This window comes from Pelodiscus sinensis, chromosome 16 (assembly GCF_049634645.1).
Source record: "Pelodiscus sinensis isolate JC-2024 chromosome 16, ASM4963464v1, whole genome shotgun sequence".
Taxonomy (NCBI): Eukaryota; Metazoa; Chordata; order Testudines; family Trionychidae; genus Pelodiscus; species Pelodiscus sinensis.
The window spans coordinates 2,203,683-2,225,574 of NC_134726.1; the positions used below are offsets into that span (position 1 = coordinate 2,203,683).

The 21,892-nt window shown below is 45.5% G+C and overlaps 1 protein-coding gene across 5 annotated transcripts in view; it reads right to left on the bottom strand.

Moving 5' to 3' along the window:
• The window catches only part of PIGQ (phosphatidylinositol glycan anchor biosynthesis class Q), a 40,627-nt gene that overhangs the window by 13,522 nt on the left and 5,213 nt on the right, over positions 1–21,892 (bottom strand). For all 5 annotated transcript variants that reach the window (XM_075899045.1, XM_075899043.1, XM_075899042.1 and 2 more), the window contains exons 2-6: positions 17,951–18,651; positions 11,676–11,807; positions 9,866–9,986; positions 1,800–1,926; positions 629–782 (exon numbers count right to left, since the gene is read on the bottom strand). In XM_075899045.1, coding sequence (XP_075755160.1) covers positions 629–782; positions 1,800–1,926; positions 9,866–9,986; positions 11,676–11,807; positions 17,951–18,624 — 1,208 coding nt within the window. In that variant the 5' untranslated portion in view covers positions 18,625–18,651. The remainder of the gene's footprint in view (positions 1–628; positions 783–1,799; positions 1,927–9,865; positions 9,987–11,675; positions 11,808–17,950; positions 18,652–21,892) is intronic.

The window sequence follows — 21,892 nt, forward strand, 5'->3', positions numbered from 1 at the left end:
TTTGCATCCATATCCTTGGCCTCCCCAGGTCACACCCATTCTCCTGTGACTGTAAAGTGCACATGGCCCTCTAGTGGGGCAGAAAGAGTAATACAGTGGCAATTTAACCACAAAGTTGGGCAAGCTGAGGGTGGCCGTTGAAAATCCAGCCAGGTTACTTGGTAGGGATGCAGTCCTCTGAAGCAAAGGAGAGGTAGGGCTGCCAATTCTGGTTGGATGTATCCCTGGAGGTTTCCTCACACGACATAAAGATTAATCTTTAATTAGAGGTTAAGTCCTGCAGACTCCAGGACAACCCAGAGGGCTGGCAAACTTAGCCAGAGAGGTCATTTCTGGAGCAGCCTTAAGGACAAGTTATCTCCTCAGATCTAGGGCTCCTGGACAAACTGATCTCTCTCACTCCACTCCTCAGCTTAGTTTTACTTTTGTAACCACCACTGTCAAAAGGGGGAAGATACTTACATGTGGGTGCTTTTATCGCTCAATGCTGAGCCTCCATCACTAGGACACAATGTAATTGGCCTAACTAACTAATTTTGGTTTTGCCCCTGTTAAATCAACAGGGTCACACCAGAGACCATCTAGGCCCACTACGACGTTTGTTTCTCGACAGGCCCAATCCACCCACCTGGCTCCATAGACGTAGAAGCAGTAGATATGGAAGGTTAGGAGGGCAATGATGTCGGAGAGAATGGAGAGCATCACAGTCAGGCCCAGGCAGGCTGACAGGCCAACATACCAGAGAATCCTTTCGATGAATGGAGACATCAGGTGGATATAGCCTGGGGGAAGTTGGAAGAGTAACAGCGTACAAAGGATATCTCAATTGCCCTCTGGAGTCTCAGATGAAACTCTGGATAGCCTCAGCGTCTCTCTCCCACCACCCCTCACAGAAAGCCGTTGCAGAGATCATAAGTGAGATCATATGAAAGTAAAAGCAGCAAATTCTGTTAGACTGCCATTTTATATCTACAATGGCTGATAAATACCATCCCTTTCATCCTAGGAGTGGTAGTTTTAGTGAGACACATAGACACCTAACAGCCTGCCCAGACAAGGCCATCTTGCTATTCCTCTGTCTTCCCGGGTAACATTTTCAGGACCGTACTGATCCATGACTGATACATTTGCACCAAAATCTCCAACTCCAACAGAAACCACCACAAAGTAGTTGTGAAAATGGTCTGTGCAACATTTTTAGTGGCATGAAGCTTCTCTGATCACCATTGAGATAGGGTGAAACCTTGGAAAACCAGAGCTCTGCTTAATTCATTTGACTATCTCCGTCTGCTCAGTTACTAAGGATTCTGTGACCAATGTGTCTACTTTCCAACATAAAACAATACCCTTATGACCAGTGAGATTCCATTTAAAGGTTGGGGAAGAATGCAGGCACGAGATAGTTTGAAATCGTGAATACTAAACTAAAGTCAGTTACAGGACAGGTGCTATACTTCAACCACAAATAAGATTTCCCCACTACCATGCTGTTGCACTACCCATTGTCAGGCAGATGAAAAAGTCTGGACCTTCTTTTGGACAGCAACCATTACTGGTACCAAATAAATTAGCTCCACTTTGTCTTTTATTTTCTGCCAAGTAACTAGCTGAGTACAGGACTTATTTTGCATCATTTCCCGGTGTGGATTCTATGAATCCGAATTTGGCTCATGTTCCCAGACCAGAAAATGTGTCCTTGCCAGATCAATTTTGATTCATCATACAACAGTCTGACAATCTTAGAGAGTAGGCAGGGAGAAATGAGAAGGAAAGATGAAAGGTTAAACAATAGCACTTACTAATCCACAGATGAATATGGTAAAGGAAGAACCGGCCCAACACCTGGTCCAAAGCCCGGTTCATTTTTAAACCAGCTGGCACACCCATTAGCCACTGAAGCAGGTCCTGGAGCTCTTTGGCTATGTGCTGCCAACATAAGGAGACAAACAATCTTAATCAACAGAAAGCTATTACACTGTACATGCAGAGCTCCCCCCACGTGCAAATGACATCTCTGAAAAAAATCTCACCACTCCTCGAAAACCTTTGGAGAAAAACTCTTGCAGAGACATAAAAAATACTATAGGAGTTACATGGGAAATAGAATATACCTCATGATGAGTCACTGACCCCTTTCTGAACCTTCAGGGTGTGTCTACACAGCACCCTTACCTCAAAATAAGCTACACAATTTGCACTATGCAAATGACTTAGCTTATTTCAATCTTATTTCCAAAATAAGGTGCTATTCTGAAACATCCCTTAACCCTCGTGCAATGAGGTTTACAGGGATGTTGGAATAGCGAGCCCATTCGATTTAGATGTAACGGGCTTGCTCTTCTTAAGATGCAGAATAGCTGTGTAGACATAGCCTAAGATACTACCACCTAAGAACAGGATCCCCTTAGAAGCCTTGTCAGAAATTCAGTCAGATTGTGCTTCTGACAAACCCTTTGCAGGAGAACAACCACCAGGGTGATTTTCACAGAAGGATCTCCTGAGGTCTTGATCACTCCTGAGAGCTAAGTAAACTTTGGCTACCCAAAGTGACACATATTAGAGATAATCAAATTGTTAAGATGAGGGAGAAATCTGTCTGAGGAAGAATGCTATACAAACAGCCTCAAACTCTTCTGAAAATCCCAGCCTCTCTCTTCCTTGACAAAAAGGTGTGTAGAAGCTTCAGGGGTAGCCAAGTTAGTCTGTACAGGTAAACTGAAAAAACAACAAATAATCTGGTAGCACTTTATAGACTAACAAAACATGTAGATGGTATCTTGAGCTTTCATGGGCACAGCCCACTTCTTTAGATGACTGGAGTAGTGGATGTCTAGGACCAAAATAAATAGGGGAGACGGGGGGGGGGGGGGGGGAGGGAGGTGGAAGAAGGGAAAATTGGGAGGGGAGGAGACAAGAAAAGGCAGGGAGTAAAAAAATATCTCAAGGGAAAGCCGAGTGTGTAGTTATCCCACTGTAAAAAAATAAATAAATAAACCACAGTAGTGACAAGGCACATGTATTGCTTTCCATGAGATAAATTAGGTGAGGTCAGCTATGGGAGGGGGGCATAGTGCAAATCTCAGCTAGTAATCTTGCAGTAAACATTGCAAGTGCTGTGTTTCCATTTGGTACACAAGAGAACTATCACATGTTAGTTACCTCGATGTAAAAAAACACTTTTGCATCAATGAAGGGAAGCCTAAGGAAGTTGGGTGCCTAAATCGCACACAAAGCCAAACATATACCTACAATGATGGATCATGCTGGTGACTCTAGATTTGGTGCCTTAGAACTGATGGATTATGGACCTAATTCCCCAAAGATGCATGTGTATAACATCTATTCATCCTAGAGTCACAAAGACATTGCTGAGTTTATACACAGAACAGCCACACATACTTTTAGTTCAGTAGTAGATAACATTTTCAATATGAACACCATTTTCCTTGCCACCTGGATTGTGTGTTAATCTCATCCACTCTCCTTTGCCCTAACACCCCTAAACACTTTTATTGCAAGGCAGGGCTGGCTTGTACCAATGAATCTGGCCTCGCTGGTGAGAAAGAAGTGCCAGATACTTTATAAATAGAGTTCTGTGAATATTTAAAACGTCGGAGCTGTAGCTTAGCAAAAGGATTTTTTAATTTTAATTAAATATTTACATGTTTGAGAGCAGTCCAAGGCTGTTCTCTGGTACGGAAAATTACCAAAGTCCTTAGATGACTCCAGTTTGTAGTTAAACCCTGAGCATTTGCTGAGCGTTCCTACACGATGGCATGGCTGTTGTTGCTTTGTCGGCCCTAGGGTGTCGCCTCTTATGGGTTTTTTTTTGTTTGTTTTTTTTGTTGCTGTGAAATGCTTTAGAGCTGATGGACAGCAAGAAGAAACAGACTAAAACACACGACTTTAAGAGACCAATCCTCTAGCTGCAGTCATTAATACTGAATGTGCCAGTTATTAATAGACGTGTGCAGTGCGTTACATGGAAGTAGTTTCATTAAGGTGCTGTGGGAGCATCCCCAACCTTGAGAACACAGCAAAAGCAGCTTAGATCAGCTCACTCTGGAATGACTTTCTTGTTTAAGTGCAGTGCAGCTGTTCTTCTCCACAGAGACTTTGACGGTAGTTAGGCATCAAAGGAGAATGCCATCCCATTTGGGGTAGGTAGCAGGGCACATGGAGAGGCGAGGAAGAGCTCTTAATGGGCGGTGTCTAGCCCCTGTCCGCTGCGGGCCTGGCTGTGTCGCAGGCAGAGGCTGCTCTGGCCAGGCTGGAGCAGCCCCTGCCTGCAGCAGTAGGCCTGCTCCTGCCCGCCTACCCTTCTTCCCTCCCTTTTATCAGTTAACCAATTAAACATCACATTTAACCAGTTAAGCGGGATTTTACATCCTTCGTGGTTTCATAAAACTCATAGCAAACCGTAGATGTTCAAAAGCTATACGTTATAAGTTCAGTGCCTAGCACAACAGGCGCTGGCTTCTAGGCACTGCTGGACTACAACTAGGAAATAATAATTACCAAGCCAACATCTTTCCCCTATTTTATTTATGGATTAGCAGAATATGACTGACAAGGGACTTGTTTTAAAATGTGACTCAAGATTAGGTCAATTAGCGCTAACATAGCATGGGAAATATTCAGCATGGTGTAACTGGGGCACAATCTGTGACAAATAATCAACAGGGGTCTGTCCCAAAAAGCTTGCAGTTCAAATGCATGAGCAAAACAAACAGAGAACCTAGACAGCATGGGGGAATTGGCCTTTATAACCACAACACTTCATACAGAAGGTGAGCAGTGAGAAGGCTTTGGGTTTTTTGCAAGCAGGGAAGAGGATTTAGTGTAGATCAGCGTGAGGCTTTTGAGGGAAGGGGAAGCTTGGAAGCAGGCAGTCGGGAGCTGCCAGCAGAGATGCTTGTGTTGAGCAGAGGAGGAGGAAGGTGTGGAGGAGGTGGCGAGGGCAGATATGGAACTAAGAAAGGTTATTTTCCACTATGCATTCTGACAACTGACTCCAAGGCCGGCCTTTTGTACTGCACACAGCTACTGCTTAGCTGTCTCTGAATCACAGCCACTTCTTTCACTGGCAAAAGCAGCTTGAAATTATAGGCAGCACTGCACAGCTAGTCAAGCTGTGACAGAGGGCACTGAAGCCGATGAGGCCTTGTGCATTATTGACAATTGCCAGCTAAATGCTGATTTCAGAATCACTACCCCTGGGGATGCTGAATGAAGGGGGAGGTGCGCAGCTGGATTTCCTCACAGCAGGTTGGGCTTTCAGTGCTGGCAGCTGGAAAAGGAGAAAGTGACGTATCTATTGTTTCAGTCTCTACAGACAGGGCGTGTGGGAAGATGTGATGTACTGGGGTGCAAGCCAGACCAGTGGGGGGCTGTCACCCTTGTCCTACAACCTGCAGTACTGTGCAATGCCTGACTCTTGTAGCTTCCAACATGGACTGCTCACACACAGCCTGGCAGCACGCAGGTCCCTCCCAGACATGTTTGTGGAACTGCAGCCTGCCAGTCACACACTGGCTCTCACCAGCTTTTGTCATATGGCACAGTGTCCCCGTGCAGTCCCAGTCCTGGATTTTCTCCGGAACTACTGTTTTATACTGCCCGCCCCCTCCAGGACAGTCCAAATACGTTAACTCCATTATTCCTTTAAGAGAATAATATACACATAGCTTGCCACTCTCAGTGAAGTTATCCAGACACTTTAGCTTAAACACATTGGATTACATAAAACACCAAACCAAGTTTATTAATTACAAAGAGCCTGGGAGTACAAGCAATGAGGTAGGAGAGTCAGAAACGGTTACAAGAAAATAAAGATTAAATGCATTCTAGTGCCTGACAAACTATACTAGATTCATAGGAAAGTTTCTCGCCACATGCTTCCAACAGTCTTACCAAACTTCAGGGCAGACCCCCTCCTCCAGAGTCCAACTGCTGCTTCTTTTGTCTTCCCAAGTGCAAAGAGTGAGATGGACAGGGAGAGAGAGGAAGGGTCTCTTGGGGTGTTTGCCCTTCCTTTTTATAGCGTCAGTCCTCCCCTGAAAAGCATTTCAGGCCAAGAACTAAGAGATGGGCTGTGGACAGGAGGAGCTGGTGGAGGAAGGAGATCTCATGTTGTTTCTTTGCTAAGATGCAGAGCTCTTTGTCCCTGCCCCTCTTCTGTGCCAAACAATGGCCACTTGATAAGTGATAATTAGCCCTGCAAATCTGTGGACATCCACTTTATATTCGTGGGTATCCACATCCGCAGATGTGGATGCAGATATGCGCAATTCATTTTTATGGATGTGGATACATATTTTGTATCCAGAACCCTGCAAATGTGTGGCTATCTGCTTTATATCCATGTGTATCGGCATCCACAGATATCAATGGCTCCTTTTCATGGATATAGATGCAGATACAAATTTTGTATCTGTGCAGGGCTTTATTGATAATCCATCAGCTTTGCGGACACCTGGCTGGGGCATCAGCTTGCCCTTTGTCTTAGAGAAATCGGTTTAGCCATTTCCCTAACTTATCGGGGAAACACACCTCAGACATGATGTCAGAGTATGTTCACAACTCTACACATAATGTTTCTACATGCATTTTACCACTGGGTTACTGATGAGCGAGTTGTAAGATTTCAAATGATACTCTCAAGGCGTGTCTTGTACACAGACATTCCAGTAGCCTGTCAGATGTGAATACAAGGGCGCATTTTGTCACAGAAGGGATGGAAGGTTTGGCAAGTCTAACCTAGAGTAAGCTGGTTAAATTCCAATTAACATGCAACAGAAGAGACGAGCAACAACATGGTCTCTAGAAGTGAGAGAGGCAGGAGAGAAGAGGCTTATGCTGAATGGAATCAAAAGGAGAAAGCAAGGAAAACTATACACTGCATTTCTTCCCACGCAGCTTAAAGTTTGCTCATATCAAATCTGTTGAAGCAAACTCTCTTCTTGCATGCCAGGAACTGTGGAAACAGATTAAGTGGTCTTGATGCAAGATGCCTAGAGACCAATGGCATTAGTCGACCCAGGGCATATATCAAAAATAGGATAGCATGGAGCACGGGAAAAGTCATAATAATCAAAAACACTGGGAAAGTTTTTATTACCAAAGTTGGCAACTTTTAGCCAGCTTGCCAGAGCTCAAGTGCGGGGAATAACGCATGCCAGATGGAGATGCTGTAGCTAGCTTGTTAGTCCTCCTTGCTGTTTTCACTGGAGGATGGAGCAGAGGGGATCTTACAGTCATATTAGAAAACAAAATGATGCTGGCTTCACCACATGCACTGAAGTCACCAGGGTGATATTTCTGGATGGCTCAAGCCTGCCTCTTTTATGAGCACCTGATGCCTACTCTGTGCTCTCTGAAGTCCATGAAAGAGCTCCCAATGACTTTGGAGGGCTCTTTCTGTGCCAACAGAGAAGAAACTAGGTTCCTGAAGCAAGGGGAAATTGTAATGGCATGAAATCTCTCTGATAATCATGGACAGAGCAGTAAAGCAACAGCTTAGACAAACAGAGAAGGGCAAACGCTCTTGGGTGCACATGAGCTCTCTGTTTCTGAGCTACCATAGGGCCAGAAGGAAGTAATGGACACTGCAACCTCTACATGGGAGTGAATGATGTATCTGCATGACTGAAGAGGAGAAAATGAGTAATTCCGGCAGCTTCCCCACCCAGGGCAGGTGGTGTGGTCCAATGCACTTTGAGCACTGAGTGTCCATCTGCCACTGACACTGAGCAGATGGAATACTTGAGTTCACCTGTGCACATGGGAACGGAGCCAAAAGCCATCGTCCTCTCAGACCTGCTAAGAAATCAGACTGCAGAGAACGCGAGAGGACAAGTTCTCCTCCAGCCCTCCCATCTCCACATGGGAACAAACTTCAGAACAAGAGAGCATAAAGAGTCTGAGCGTGTCTCTCCCATTAACCTACCACTGCAAATACTGGAAGGGGAGACTTGTATTCCAGCCATCTCCTCTCCCTTTCCCAGCAACACCTTGTGGCTGAAACTGAGCCCCCCTTGAAAGTTCCACGAGACAACTGCAATGAGCCACGTTCAGCTCTTGCATGATAAATGCACGACAGGCTCTTCGCTTGCTGTGTCCCACGCAGAAAGATGATCACAGAAGTGCTACTAGTTTGGCCAAGTATGTTGTTAGTGTGAGGAGCAGCGAGCAAAGGGACCAACCACAGGGGAGCTGTGAGCTTCTCCCAATAAGTGGACAAAAGGGAGAAAGTAAGTTGCTGATGGAATTCCTCACAAGCTGGACTGGCGCCTCTTCCCATCTAGACGCTGGAGACAGTAAGTGAGGACTCCTGCAGCCGAGGCATGGTCAGACACAAGGAAAGATCTGTCCCTTTTCCCCAGAAACCCAAGAGAAGGGATGATGCTGTGCAGCCTTATCACAGTATTCATCGACATGTGACAATGCTAAGTCCAAAAATGAGCGAGCACATACTGACACAATATCACAACACAAATGTTGCAACTCACGAGAGGGATGCACATATTTTGAGGTTTTCTGCAATGACAAGTGGTCCTTTAGCTAGTAAAGGTATAGTTCTACTTCAACAATGATTTACGCACAAACAGGTATGCAATTTGTTCCCAAGACGCAAACAAAGAAAAGGTTAAACTGTAGTGAAGGTTGCAGGTGCCTTATTATCCCTACATCTATGTTCAAGTTACACATTTAGAATACAAGTAACTAGCTGGAGTTCCCTGGCATTGCTCGGGACAGCTGATATAACTGAGGTGAGGAACCTGAGGGGAGGGAGGGGGAAGGGAGCTGTGCGCCTGCCACCTGCGCCCGAGCCTGCCCTCCACCTTCTTGTCCCTCCGCCGGCCTTAGTGAGTGACTGGCCCTGCCACTTCCCCTGGGAAGCCACTTCTCCCCGCACTGCCAAGCTCCATGCAGCCCCGGGAAGAGGCATCCATCTCTCATCTCTTCCCTCCCACAGTCCCTTAAAACCTTCTCCTGGATAAAAGGTTATCCCATGCAAAGTTTGATTGCAGTAGCTCTTATAGTGTCCAAGTTATTAGTGCACAAACATACAAACATTCTCCTTTATATATTAGATTAGGGGCTTGGCTACATGGCTCGTTAGTGCACGGCAAGCTGGGGTGTGAACAAATAGTGTACTAGCCTGCCACGCACTAATTAGCCTTGTAGAAAAGTCCTTTGTGCCTTGTGTCATGCTCATTCTTTGGTCAGTTAGGGCCTGAGGTTGGAGAATGGCACAGGAAGAGGGGAGTTTCCCCAATCTGTCATTAACACGCTTGAGAGAGCATTTCAGTGTTACCTACCCTGACTGGCTACTGCCCTGAGAACTCACCCCCACCATGCTCTCCCTAAAGTCAGCTGACTCAGCTTCAAAAGTTTCCTTCTCAGTTTACTTTCTGAGACCTAACTGGGTTCACATTTTTCTTTCTTTTTTCCTCTCCCAGATACCACACTAGAAGAGTAGCTTGAGGCACTTCCCGTTAACTCTGTAATACAGACATCCCAGGTGGATAAGCGCTCTGTTCTCTAGCCTCAGAGTTATTTATTGTGCCCATGATGTAACTGTTACCTTGTGAGCAGGAAGTGCCCTCTAGAAAACTCCTCATTTGTATGCACTGGATACGCAGAGGACAGCAACACCGTGGTTGATTAGTCTCAACAGGTTTAGTTTGAAGATTTAATCACTTGTAAGGAGGCCTAATTTTTGTGACTTCAATCAGAAAGTTTCTCTTCTCTGCATGAGATCCTCACACACCGGCCCTGCCTCTCTACAGGCACAAGTACAAACTGATGGTCACCTTCTACCCCAGAGATGAACAGTATGAGCAATTCTAGCCAGACTCACATCAGCCACTGGGATAAGGGTGTCCGCTAACTGGCCAATCCGATTCTCTCTGTACAGCCAGGACATGAGCAGTATTCCCAGAGCCATGTCAACGAGGAGGGAAACAAAGGTGTTGGCTTTCCTGCATTCAGGAAAAAGAACAAAGTTAGAGCACAGGAAGAAGGTTGTTTCATGTTTGGATAACAATCCTCACCAGCTTCATTTCCATGGCACCTTTTGTTTCTAAATGCCATCAAGACTCTTTATACACAGAACAGGGACTGGGTTGCTTTCCTATTATTAATATACTGCTATCTCTTGGGTCAGACACAGCAACCATACTGAGTAAGAATGCAAAACAACAGGTTTTCACTGGGGAAGTGAATGGTTGGATTGAAATTCCAAGAGGAATGTTAGGTAAGTGCCCATGTTGGGATTCAGCTGATAAATTCACCATCCCTTGGAGTATATAAATGGAGGTCAGAGGCCCTTTTAAAAGATATGCCTCAGTTCAAACCACGAGTCACTGAGCTATATAATGTTTCCTGACATAGCAGGGTAGAATAATTCCCCTTCCCCCTGCTGCCAAAGTTTCTGGATGAAATTCTATGGCTTGAGTTGTGCACAAAATCAGACTAAATAATCACAGTATTACTTTTGGCCTTAAAATCTATTAGTGTATTTTAAGCGTTTCCCCCGGAGCCCATGACCATAGTATCGACACACTACACTTAATTTGCACAGTGATGGCCTTAAGGAATCTACAGCCATCTCTGATCTTTGCCTCTCACTCTTCTACTCACTGTGGGGTTGTGTTTTTGCTTGGTTTTTCTGTTTGATGTTTATTGCAGCTGTGGGTATTCCTCGCGTCAGTTACCAGAGGATGGCTCTTCAGAACACTGGGATTAAGTGGGTGGGGATTAATACTCTTACTCTCCTGGCATGTGACCTTGATTTTATCTCCCATCTTATTAATTCAATGCCCGTGAAAGCAAAGGCTCTACAGAACTGCAGAGCAAGTCTCCCTGTGCAGCTCTGCCAGTGCATCCCAGTCCTGCTTCCCAGGCTAGGTCACTGACACTAAGTTTCTGGATGGAAACTTAAATGTTTCTTAGCAGTAGCAGAGGTGTTCTGGAGGCATCAGCATGTGTTCGGGGGGGGGGGGGGGAGGAGGGAGAGGGGATTATATGAGGACGAGAGCAATAGGATTAAAAAGTCTGTCCCTCACTGCAACTCTGCAAAAAATTAAAGCCACCCCACATATTCCTGCTCATACCATCATATTACTACTACAAAACAAGATGCCTGTTTGATAAAAAAAAACAAGCTTGCTATTCAATGCAAGAAAACAAGTGGGTGGCAACCTCAGTATCAGCTGTATGATAGTGCAGGTTGAACCTCTCTGGCTCAGCACCCTGGGGACTTGACTGGTTCCAAAAGAGAATTTTCCAGACCACAGGAGGTCAACATTGTCTAGCAGCATAACCAACACTCCCACTGCTTCCTGGGCTGTTAGAAGACATTTAGGGGTTAATCAGAGCTAAATAACAGCACAGAACACTGAGAGCCAGGACTGGTGGCTGTAAACAAACTTTATGTGACTATGGGAACACACCCATGAAAAGTAGACATCCAGCTAACACAAATTATTCTGGATGATGGATGTTTCTGGACCCGAGAGTTCTGAACGAGAGAGGTTCAACCTGTACCAGAGCCAGAGGAGGCTGAATTTCTTTAAATCTATAGAAGAAATTGGTTGGTGCCTTATGAAGGCTCCAGTTGGTGACAGGTGTCACAGTGGGCTTATGCACACACGCACGCACACACATACCTCATTAGTTGGGTCTGGTTCTGAGCCTTCTTGTTGCTGCTGATGAGCTGAAGGTGCTCCAGCCGGTGTCCCAACTGTTCACAAGTAGAGAGTTTACTCCAGATGAAAGACAAAGGCCAAAACTTCAGCACTCTGCAGAAACACAAGGGGAATCCCCTCTGATACTTTTTCCAGTGAAACAGGTGGTATGTTGTTTCTGAAAATTCCCACACAAACACTTACTTCAGGTGTAGTTAAGGCTGTGTACACACATAAGCGGTTTGAGTGCAGAATAAAAGCCTTCAACCATTAGAAAGATAAGCCAGGCAGATTTAAGGCAGTCCGTCCAAACAAGACACCTGAATAACTGTAACTGTCCCTACAAAGATGCCAGTCTAGCAGCTTCCCTTGCGTCGAGTTCACTCTCTGGAGAAGGCTGAATTCCATTTTTAATGACGGCAGGTGGATCAGGATCTATGTGTAGGACTGTATGCTACCCTCAAGCCACAGCCGATCTCCCACTAACGGGAGGCTTGCATAGCGAGCAAAGAGACAGGGGAGCCTTTTTGCACTCGCTACATTTTTAGGCTGGGGTCATTCACACCCAACTCTTACTGAATTTCACTGAAACTTGGGATTCTTTGAAAACCCCAGCCTTGGTTACCAATACTGTCTAGTTAAGTGTCTGCAGCCGCATGGCTAAGCAGCATAAATATCAAAGTGGGGGGGGGGGGGGGGGAGAGTCAGTTTTTTACTGAAGTCAACAGGAGTTGCGCTCATTGCTACTGGAGCTTAGTTTGGCCGTGGGAGTATTGGAGAGGTGTGACGTAGTGGGGGTACTTGCTGGGCTGTGGTGACCCCTGCTGTCTGGAGCAAGACCCAGCAGGGAAAACCTCACTAGGCAGAGGTAATGCCAAACTTGTTGAACCAGTGGCCAGACACCCCCCATGGAGAGGAACAAAGGAAGGTGGAATGCTGCCCTGGCTGGGGGGCAGGGCTGGAAGTGGGTTAGTTGGTTGCTGGCTGTCTGTGAGGATGGATGAGACAGCCTAGGGAGAGGAGCTGGAGTTTAGGGGCCCAGTCTCCCCCCAACTCAAGGGGGCCTGAGGCATCCTAGCCCAGCTCTGTGACCAGACTACATCTGTGCTGTATCCTGGAGAGGCAATAAACTTCCTCTATTCCACCGGCTGGTGCGGTCTCTTTGTGCCATTTCGGGGTGCAGGAGACGGGGGACCCCAACGCACCGTCACAAGAGGTTGCAGCATGCGTTACATTAACAGTAAGTGAGCTTCTTTCTTTGTGCCCACCTATTAACCGCCTTTTCAAGGGTGTCACCCCCCCAGTTCCTTGGCATGTTCACGTATGTGTCACTCAGTCTGCACACACACACCCCACCCCGAGTGCCAACTCCGTGCAAGTTACTGTACTTTGCTCCTGAATTTACAGCACTGCTGGATCTGGATTTCCATGGGGCTTGCTCTGGCTTTCTCCAAACTACACTTGGCTGAATTTAGCCTGGGGTCTAGCAGCAAGAGCACGTGTTTGAAAGGGGCCAGTGTAACACACTCCTGGGCCCTGTGCTGCAATTCATACATCATTCTAGCTACCCAAGCACGAGCAGAGCAATCCAACCGACAAAAGGTAAGTGGGTGGCTAGCTGGGAACTTTGCAGGATTCAGTGAGGATGCCCCTCTGGGTCCCTCTAGCTGCACTTCACAGTGGGTTTGTCATGTTCAAACCCAGAGCCCTGGAAGTCTCCCCCCCAACTCCCCAGTTCAAATATTAGATGCACTGGCTTTGAACACCATGCAGTGTGCTCTGAATCATTCTCCTTAATTCAGGGTCTTCGAATTACTCTGCTGTTCACTCCAGCCATTCACCTGACAGCCAAACGAATGCACTGCTGTTCAGCTGGCCTATCAGGGTGTAACATCCAAAATGACAGGAGCGGGGAAGGAAGCACAGTAGGTTACTACATTGGCCACTGATCTTGCAGACCTGGGTTCACAGATGCAATCATGCACAAGTGGAGAGAAGTTTTCTTTTCTGATCATCATGTTCTAACCCAGGGGTTCACAAATGATGGTCTGCAGCTCATCTGCTGGAGCAGAGACTCCTGCTACAAAGGCAGGAAAAAGGAAGAGAGCTTGCCCTTCCCAATGAAGTTGTCCACTGCTCCAGCCCTGGAGAAGCTGAAACTCAGTACTAAACTTCACTAAAACCAACCTCCACTCCTCACTCCCAGTCCCCTCCCCCCCCACAAAAATACCCCAGAAAAGGAAAAGTAGAAATATTGAAAAAATAAAGCAGTCGTAGAATCATCTATGGAAAATCCCATTTGTAATACTACCCAAGCAGAACAAACAAAAATACTTCTAGGATTTTATATTAACCCTACAATGTAAGGCAAGTTGCCACAAATGCTCCTGTTTGTTTTTCAGCCTTATAGGATGCAGTTGGGTTTCTTATACATGTAACAGAAAACAATTCTAACATGAAGCAGAATGACTGGCCTTTATATCGTTACACTATTTAAATGGAGACGTTCTGAGCAATGAGAGAGGAAAAAGTTCGGAAAAGGACAACAAAAACAATTTGGGGTTTGGAAAGGCTGCCATATGACGAGAGATTATTAAAACTGGGACTTTTTAGCTTTGAAAAGAGGAGGCTAAAGGGATATATGCTAGAGGTCTATAAAATCCTGACTGGTGCAGAGAAAGTAAAGAAAGAAAAGTTATTTACTTGTTCCCATAACCCAAGGACTAGGGGTTACTAAATGAAATGAATAGGCAGCAGATTTAAAACAAACAAAATAAAGTTTTTCTTCACACAACACACAGTCAACCTGTGGAACTCCTTGCCAGAGGATATTATGAAGACCAGGACTGTAACAGGGTTCAAAAATGAACTAGATAAATTCAGAGAGGATAGGTCCATCAATGGCTATTAGCCAGGACGGGCAGAGATGGTGTCTCTAGCCTCTCTTTGTCAGAAGCTGGGAATGGATGACAGGGGAGGGATCATTTGATGATTCCCTGTTCTGTTCACTCCCTCTGGGGCACCTGGCATTGGCCACTGGCTGACCCGGTACGGACGTTCTTATATCGGGAGTGTTTTCAAATGTGAATAATTTAAGGTACTTTGCAGAGAGTTTTGATTTTCCAGTTCAGATAATATGTTCCAAGACTCTGGATGGATATGGCAGATTCCAGATGAAAAGCAACATATCTGAATTGGAACTGCACACAAATGTGAAAGCTCCATTAAATAGAACCTCCTGGCTTCCCGCTGCTCTGCACTACAATTCCAGGAACAAAGACTCCCGACTGGGTGAGAATCAGGCATAGTACAGTACAAAGACTCCTTACTGGAGGTCAGACAGTATCAGCAGAAAGCTATTAAGTGCTTATTTTTAAAAAGAGGAACATGTAGCGTTTACTGCTCCAATATTAAATTACTCTAATGCCTCTAACAATGACCTGGAGACCTTTCAGTGTTAATGGTAGTTCTGCTCAGAAACCTTAAACATTAAGCTGCAATTACCACTGCTAGGCACAAGGCGGAACTGAAGAGACGCCTATATTTCAGACCAGCGTACCTGCAGCAGAATGTGTGGGCATCTGTACGGCTGAATCACTGCATGCAGCCTATGCTGTTGCCAGGAGAATCTCATTAATCATGACATTTTTACATGTGCCATCCTATCTGCTGTGAAACATTCAAAAAGCCTTCAGTTTGCGTGAATTTCAGTAATCAAACCCTCCAGCCTGTTAGGACTAACGACCCTTTCCAACCAGCTCACCGCTTGGGAAGACAGGCCTTGCAGCAGGCCCCCAAAAGCAGCAAACTTGGTCTGTCAAGGAAGTGAGTTCCAGAACGGAGGTCCCATCTCTGAAATCAACCTGCCAGAAACCCCTTTGCATTGAACCAGAGAACTGCCAGCTTGAGCACCCCAGGTGATCTCAGCTACTATTGTACAAGACTGGAACTGAGTTACCCTTAGCTGCAATATCTAAAGTAGCCAGGCCCCAAATCACCTGACCTTTACAGGTCAAGACCCACACCTTCAATCAGAAATTCAGCACCTCGTGCTTTGATGTGAACAGCCTGGAAGGAAGCAGCATTCGATATGTAAGGTACAGACTGAAGCTCCCCAAGCAAGTGAGGGACATTGCAGCAGCTCAGACCGAGGGGACACCATCTGTCTTCACCAAATACAATTCAATCACCACAGGGATTACAAAAAGGAATTACCCAGGGACAGTAGTGACTGCCAAAAGTCACTGCCATACCCAGCTTCTCTGACATCAAACTGCACGAAATCTGAACCACCACTCCCACCTTTTCTGCAGGGCTAGAGGAGCAGACTTTAAAGGTCCTTAGGCTTCCCAGAGACACAGAATCACCAGGTTGCAGGTCCGCCCTCCTCTGGTCTGCCCCTGCTCCAACCTACCCTGGAATGCCCTCAGTGACTGAAGGCAGCACAGACCTATTGGAGCCAGTTCTGTGCCAGGTACAGATGCCTGCCACCCAGGACTGGGTGTCCTCCCTGCGTGAGGGAAGAAGCCTTACAACTGCCCTATGACACTTGCTCCAAGTAGGCTGACACAAAAGGAGCCTTAAGCAATGAAATGCCCAGTGAGATTAGGTGACATACAGGAAGTTTGTGGCAGCACTAAGAACTGAACTCAAATCTCTGAAATTACAGCCAAATACCTTTGCTAGGAAGGTGTTCTGCCCATTTTATAGGAAATGAAACTGACGCAGAGCAAGACAAAGGATTTTTCCAGAGCCGCACAGTGAGTCAGTAGAGAGCAGGAGAAAGAACTTGAAACAAATGACTCCCAGTTGAGTGCTCTAACTAGATAATGATTCCATGAGTACCAAGGGGCCAAATTCAGACTCTTACAACAGTGAAATTCCACTGGAGCCAATGGAGTGCCATCTATTTACATCAAGACTGAGTGTGACCCTAAAATGACTTTACCAGATAGTATGAGATAATTATAACAGTTTCAGATTTCCACATCAAGCAGAAAAATCCAACAAGCCATTCTGTAGGAAATGGCTCCCTGTGATTTTTCCTGACAGCATTGTACAGTTGGAAACCTGTTAAAAGATTCCATTCCCTGTAGCTTGAGGCTATACTTGAAAAGATTTGCCCATGAATGCTTTAGTAGCTGTTATCCAAATCTGATTAATCAAACTGTCCTCTCCCAGCTTGAAAACTGAACTCCAATCCCCTTTTTGGGAACACAATCCAATCTCACTAGACGGCTTGCCCAGCTGTGGTGCTAAGCTTTATATACAAGAGCTTTTCCCCTTCAGGTCTGTTCAGATTTCCCTTTTGTGCCAGCACTTGCAGGATGTTACACTGAGGCTTGGTGAAACTTCCTTTCAGTGTGCAAGGTAAGTAAAGTGAACAGAGTTCCAGCAAGGATGTACTTGATCCAGGGCTCCCGCTAATCTTCTGCCAACCAGTTCCAGGTCTGCGGCTCTGCCGTTTGATGTCAATGTTGGAATTAGATGTCCAGCTTGCCAACATTGCAGCACATCCTTCAGCTAAAGGGGCGCATCATGGCAAAGAGAGACAAGAGCAGCCTGGCTAGTGGGGTGAAAAAATGAGCGCGCTCTGCATCATCCTGTCATTCAAGCAGTGGCTGCAAGAACTCACAGTTGAACTTGTGAGGCTGAGGCAGAGGTTTTGCTCCCAGTGAAAACGGGAACAAATTCAGCTTGCAAAACCTCACCGCTCCCCCAGAAACCTCTTGGGGTCTGAAGGAACTGTTAGTAACTACCAGGCAACACGGTGCATTGCATCCGTGCAGCCGCAAACACCACCTCCACTACCCTCCAGCGCCATGTAAGTATGACTCCAACAGAAAGTTTCAGTCAGGGAGTTTCCCACCAAGTGCTAACCCTGGAACTCATACAGGCTAATCACTGATTCAGCATGAACTTGTACTGGGCTGACCTATGTTCGGGAGACTATCATAGACAGCAGATCCCAGCCCTCCCACTTAAATAGGAAAGGGCTACTATCAGTAGCAGCTTCCCAGGGTTGGAGTTGTTCTTGCTATGTTGAGACAGATACAGAATGATCTCTACTCACTGTGGGGAAATTGACTCTGAGTGGGTGAACAGGTCCCTGATGGCCACTCAGACTGTCTCACCCTCGCCGAACTTGAGGTATTTTAACAAAATTTACTTTGCTTGTTGGGGCTGAACAGGAAACTTGTCCCCTACTGACAGTCTAGGGCTGGACTACACAACCTGCCCCACCTTACATCACCTACCTGCTTTTACAGACACCGGAGACAAGTGAAAGCAGGAATGTCAGCAGCATACACACAGGCCCAGAAGCCTGCTTCATCAGCTCCACAATAATACTGGCTTCCACTCCTTCGGACTGCCAGTGAGTCAGTTTGATGGGCCCATCATCATATCTGTCCGTCATGAACAGTATCTTGCTCTCTGCAACTGTGTCAAACACAGCAGCTAGTTTTGAGGCATCGTTTCTTTTGTGATCAGCGGAGGTAGCATGGTTGTCTGCGGTATGCAGCTGTGAAAGCATTACCTTGCGTTGGTCATAATATACTAAGATGAATTCATCTTCCATAGGGCTGCTGGGGTGTTTCTGAAAGATACAGCAGCTCCAAACCTTGCTGTCACTCTCTTTGCTGAGCTGAATCCAGGGCTCGTGGGAAAAGATTGAGCTGAGATCTTCCAGGAACTTGTTCAGGACCTCTTCCTTCTCCTGTTTGCTGTTCGTCCATGAGCCCAGCACACACGTATTGACCTGAGTCACTTGCTGGACTTCAGAGAGATACTGCTTCACCTGGCCAGGAATAAAAGGGAAGTGGACCACAGCAAGGATGACAGCAGAGTTCTGTTCTGGGATCCAATGGCCAATCAAAAGGCCACTCTCTGCTGTGGCACAGCAAGAGGGGAAGAAGACTTTAATCACCATGACAGCAATCCTGGAAGAGCGTAGTACCTGCCAATAAATACAAAAATAAAACTTAGAGACTGTGGGTAAAGGCACAGAACCACCCCGCCTCCCACCGGGAGCTTAAAGAAAGCCATTGGCGAGGGGATCCAGCAAAGTTCCAAACTGCCATATCCAAGAGCAAGCTGAGAACTGCCTCTGCATTAAGAAGCTGACACTGATGCTGTTAGCCACATGGCATCAGGTGAAAGGGACTTGCCACGTTTCTGATAAACAGACTCTTTAAATGAGCTTGCAGTGGAGTTTCCAACAGAAGGGCATTTTGCCTGTCTTTGAACCATTTCTCATAACTCTGCACTCAGATCCTGCGAATTGCCAGACAGGCTCCAACCCGGGGTCATCTAGCCCAGTATCCCACCTCTGACAGCAGTACGTGGTAGGGATGTAAATGGGTAACCAGTTAACTGGTTACTCGGTAAGCATCACTCTTTACTGCGTGATGCTTACTGGTAATTGGTTAACTGGTGCTTGGCGCTCTGTGGGCAGGGAGCTGCTCCAGCCCAGCCAGGTCCACCGTGCCATGCCATGGGCAGGAGGCTCTCCAGCAGCCCACTGCCTGCGCTGCAGCAGGCGGTTAACTGGTTAAGCATATAGTTTAACTGGTTAACATTTGAAATGCTAGTTTACATCCCTAATACATGGCCCGGAAAAAGGAGTAGAAACCTGGAAATGGGCAGTTGTATACCAGCTTGCTACAGGAGAATGTTTCTTCCTAACTCCTTCAATTAGAGGTTGACTTATATCCTGAGGAACATGTTCTACCACAGATTCATTGTGTAACCTCGGTCACATTGCTTAACTCATCTGTGGCTCAGCTTCTGCCACTGTAAAATGAGAACTATTGATCTATTTCACAGAGGGGACTGGAAGGATTCAGATTGAATTGCTTGGATGGAAGGTCCTAAAGAAGGGTAAATATTATATTCACTTATTATGCCCTGCTTTGCCTATGATCCCTGACCACCTTGCAATCTAAAGTAGTTTGGGTTTTTCCCAGTTCAGGGGGAGCACATTTCTATGGTTTTATAAATCACTTTAACTATAAATAAATACATGTTGAGCCTTGAACTAGCTGACAGTGTCTCTTTACATAATGCTGAAGTATCTAATAGAAATATAATTGCATTAAGGAGGGTGCTCCCTCGGAAAAATCAGCACCCGGTGACTTCTGTCCCTTTCTGTCCTTCAGCATTGTGCTATGGATGTGAAACCACCATGAACCCCTCAGGCTGGCATCTTTGTGATGGGAGCAGTCAATTGGAAAGAGAAATACACAGTGAATTTATAACACGTTGAGGGTACACAGAACAGGGAACTCCCCAGTGTGTGTGTTTTTCTCTCTGTTTAATAAAGTTTAACTGATATACTGAATCTACGCACCTGGCAATTTGCCATGGAAAAGATACACTTATCTGTGATGGGGAGGGTAGCGGGGAACAATTAAGCCAAGTCACTTGACTAGTCACATAACCACCAACCTGCCAAAGGCAGTGGTAGGAACTGACTGTTCACGGATGAATTCCTTTCAGCCCCTTGAGGTGGAAAGGTAAAGTTTTCTTGGCACGTGTTGACAGTGGGGCAAGCACCACAATTGCTGCTATCAAAGGCCAATTTTTCCGGGGTCTGAATTTTCCCCTTCATTTCACAGCAGCTGAGGCCACCCCAACACTCACACTAAAGAGGGTGCATATGTGTGTTTCTGGGAATTTTTAGTATAGTAACATAGGTGCAGAACTCTGAATGCTGCTAAGAGCTGACAGCCCTCTCAGCTCCTGAGGGGAGTAAGCGCCTTGTCTGACAGTCCCCTCCGGCTGACTGCATGAGCAGCATTCACAGGCCACAAAGGGAGTTACATCCTTCCCTCCTGGGCCAGAGGGATAATTTCTGCTATGTGGAGCCTTTGAGGAAGTGGGATCGTAGAAGAACCTCAAATAATTTTATATAAAGGATGCCAGGCCTCAAGCAAAAAGAGGAAGAAGGGGGAAAATCATAGAACTAAGGGGTGAAGGTACAGTATAAAACGAAAAGTGTGAGGGTACAACACATATCAAATCCAAATGGAGTTGGGGGACAAAAAACAGAGAGCTGTTACTGAAAAGCTTAGACAACAAGTTCATACCTGCCAAAACTTAACAATCATTAACAGGGCCAAATGGGCTGAAAAACCCATCAGGACACACCATTTACCAACACTGAAATAGTAGGGGCCAGAACAGCTTCTTGGAGAGAAAAGAGGAAAAAAAGGTCATTGTTTTGCTACAAAATAAGGGCTGCCCTTCCTAGGTTGGATGCATGTCAGCTGTTCCTATCTGCTTAACAGAGATGGATAACTGGAATAGTAGCTGTAAGAAATTAAGGAATAAATCTGTTTGCTTATTAGTAAATCTCCTTTTTGAAAGATTGTGGGATTTGTTCAAGAAAGCCTACCCATTATCCCTCACACATATCATAAGACTGTTAAAGAAGCATTATCAGGTGAGATCTGGTGCAAAATTTAGTTTTTACTGTCAAAATGCTTTTACAAACCTAAGGCCAAAAGACATGTTTCCAGGAGTTAAAAGTACACAGCTGCAAACACATACATAAATGGAAACTTATTTTAAAATCATGTTGCAGTGCTTGCATTCTAGATATAGTGCAACACTGAATGCCTAAAAGTAAAATTTCCCAGCAATTGACACAAGATACTTTGAGAAACACTGGTCTACTATATTGTTAATAATATGGCATAGGTGGGATTTTTTTCACATGGTAACACTTATCTTACCAGTGTACCTTTAAAGATGAATTTTTATTTTTCCAGGTAATATCAGCAGTTTTGATGTACTATTATAGCAAGAGATCTCCAATTTCCCATGCTACTCCCTCCTCCACAGAGTCTTTGTCAATTCAACCACCCTTTCAGAAACAGATTGCTGTTTCATGTAGCTTTAATATTCATTTTGTTCTCGACTTTTTAAAACCCTCACGAAGAAGAATGAAGATAAAATTTCTCTAATTTTTTCTTCTCTAATTGGGTATCACTGATTGTATTTTTCTCCTCTCTCCTCTTACCCCTCCCCCAAATTAGCATAGAATGATTTGATTTACTACCTTGTCCACATATCAGTATAAATAATAAAACAGCTCTGAACATAGTTAGTTAACTGCTCAAAATCCAATAAATATTGGTTTTAAGGGGACATGTGATATCTCTACAGCAAAAAATAAATTGTCTCATGTTAACAGG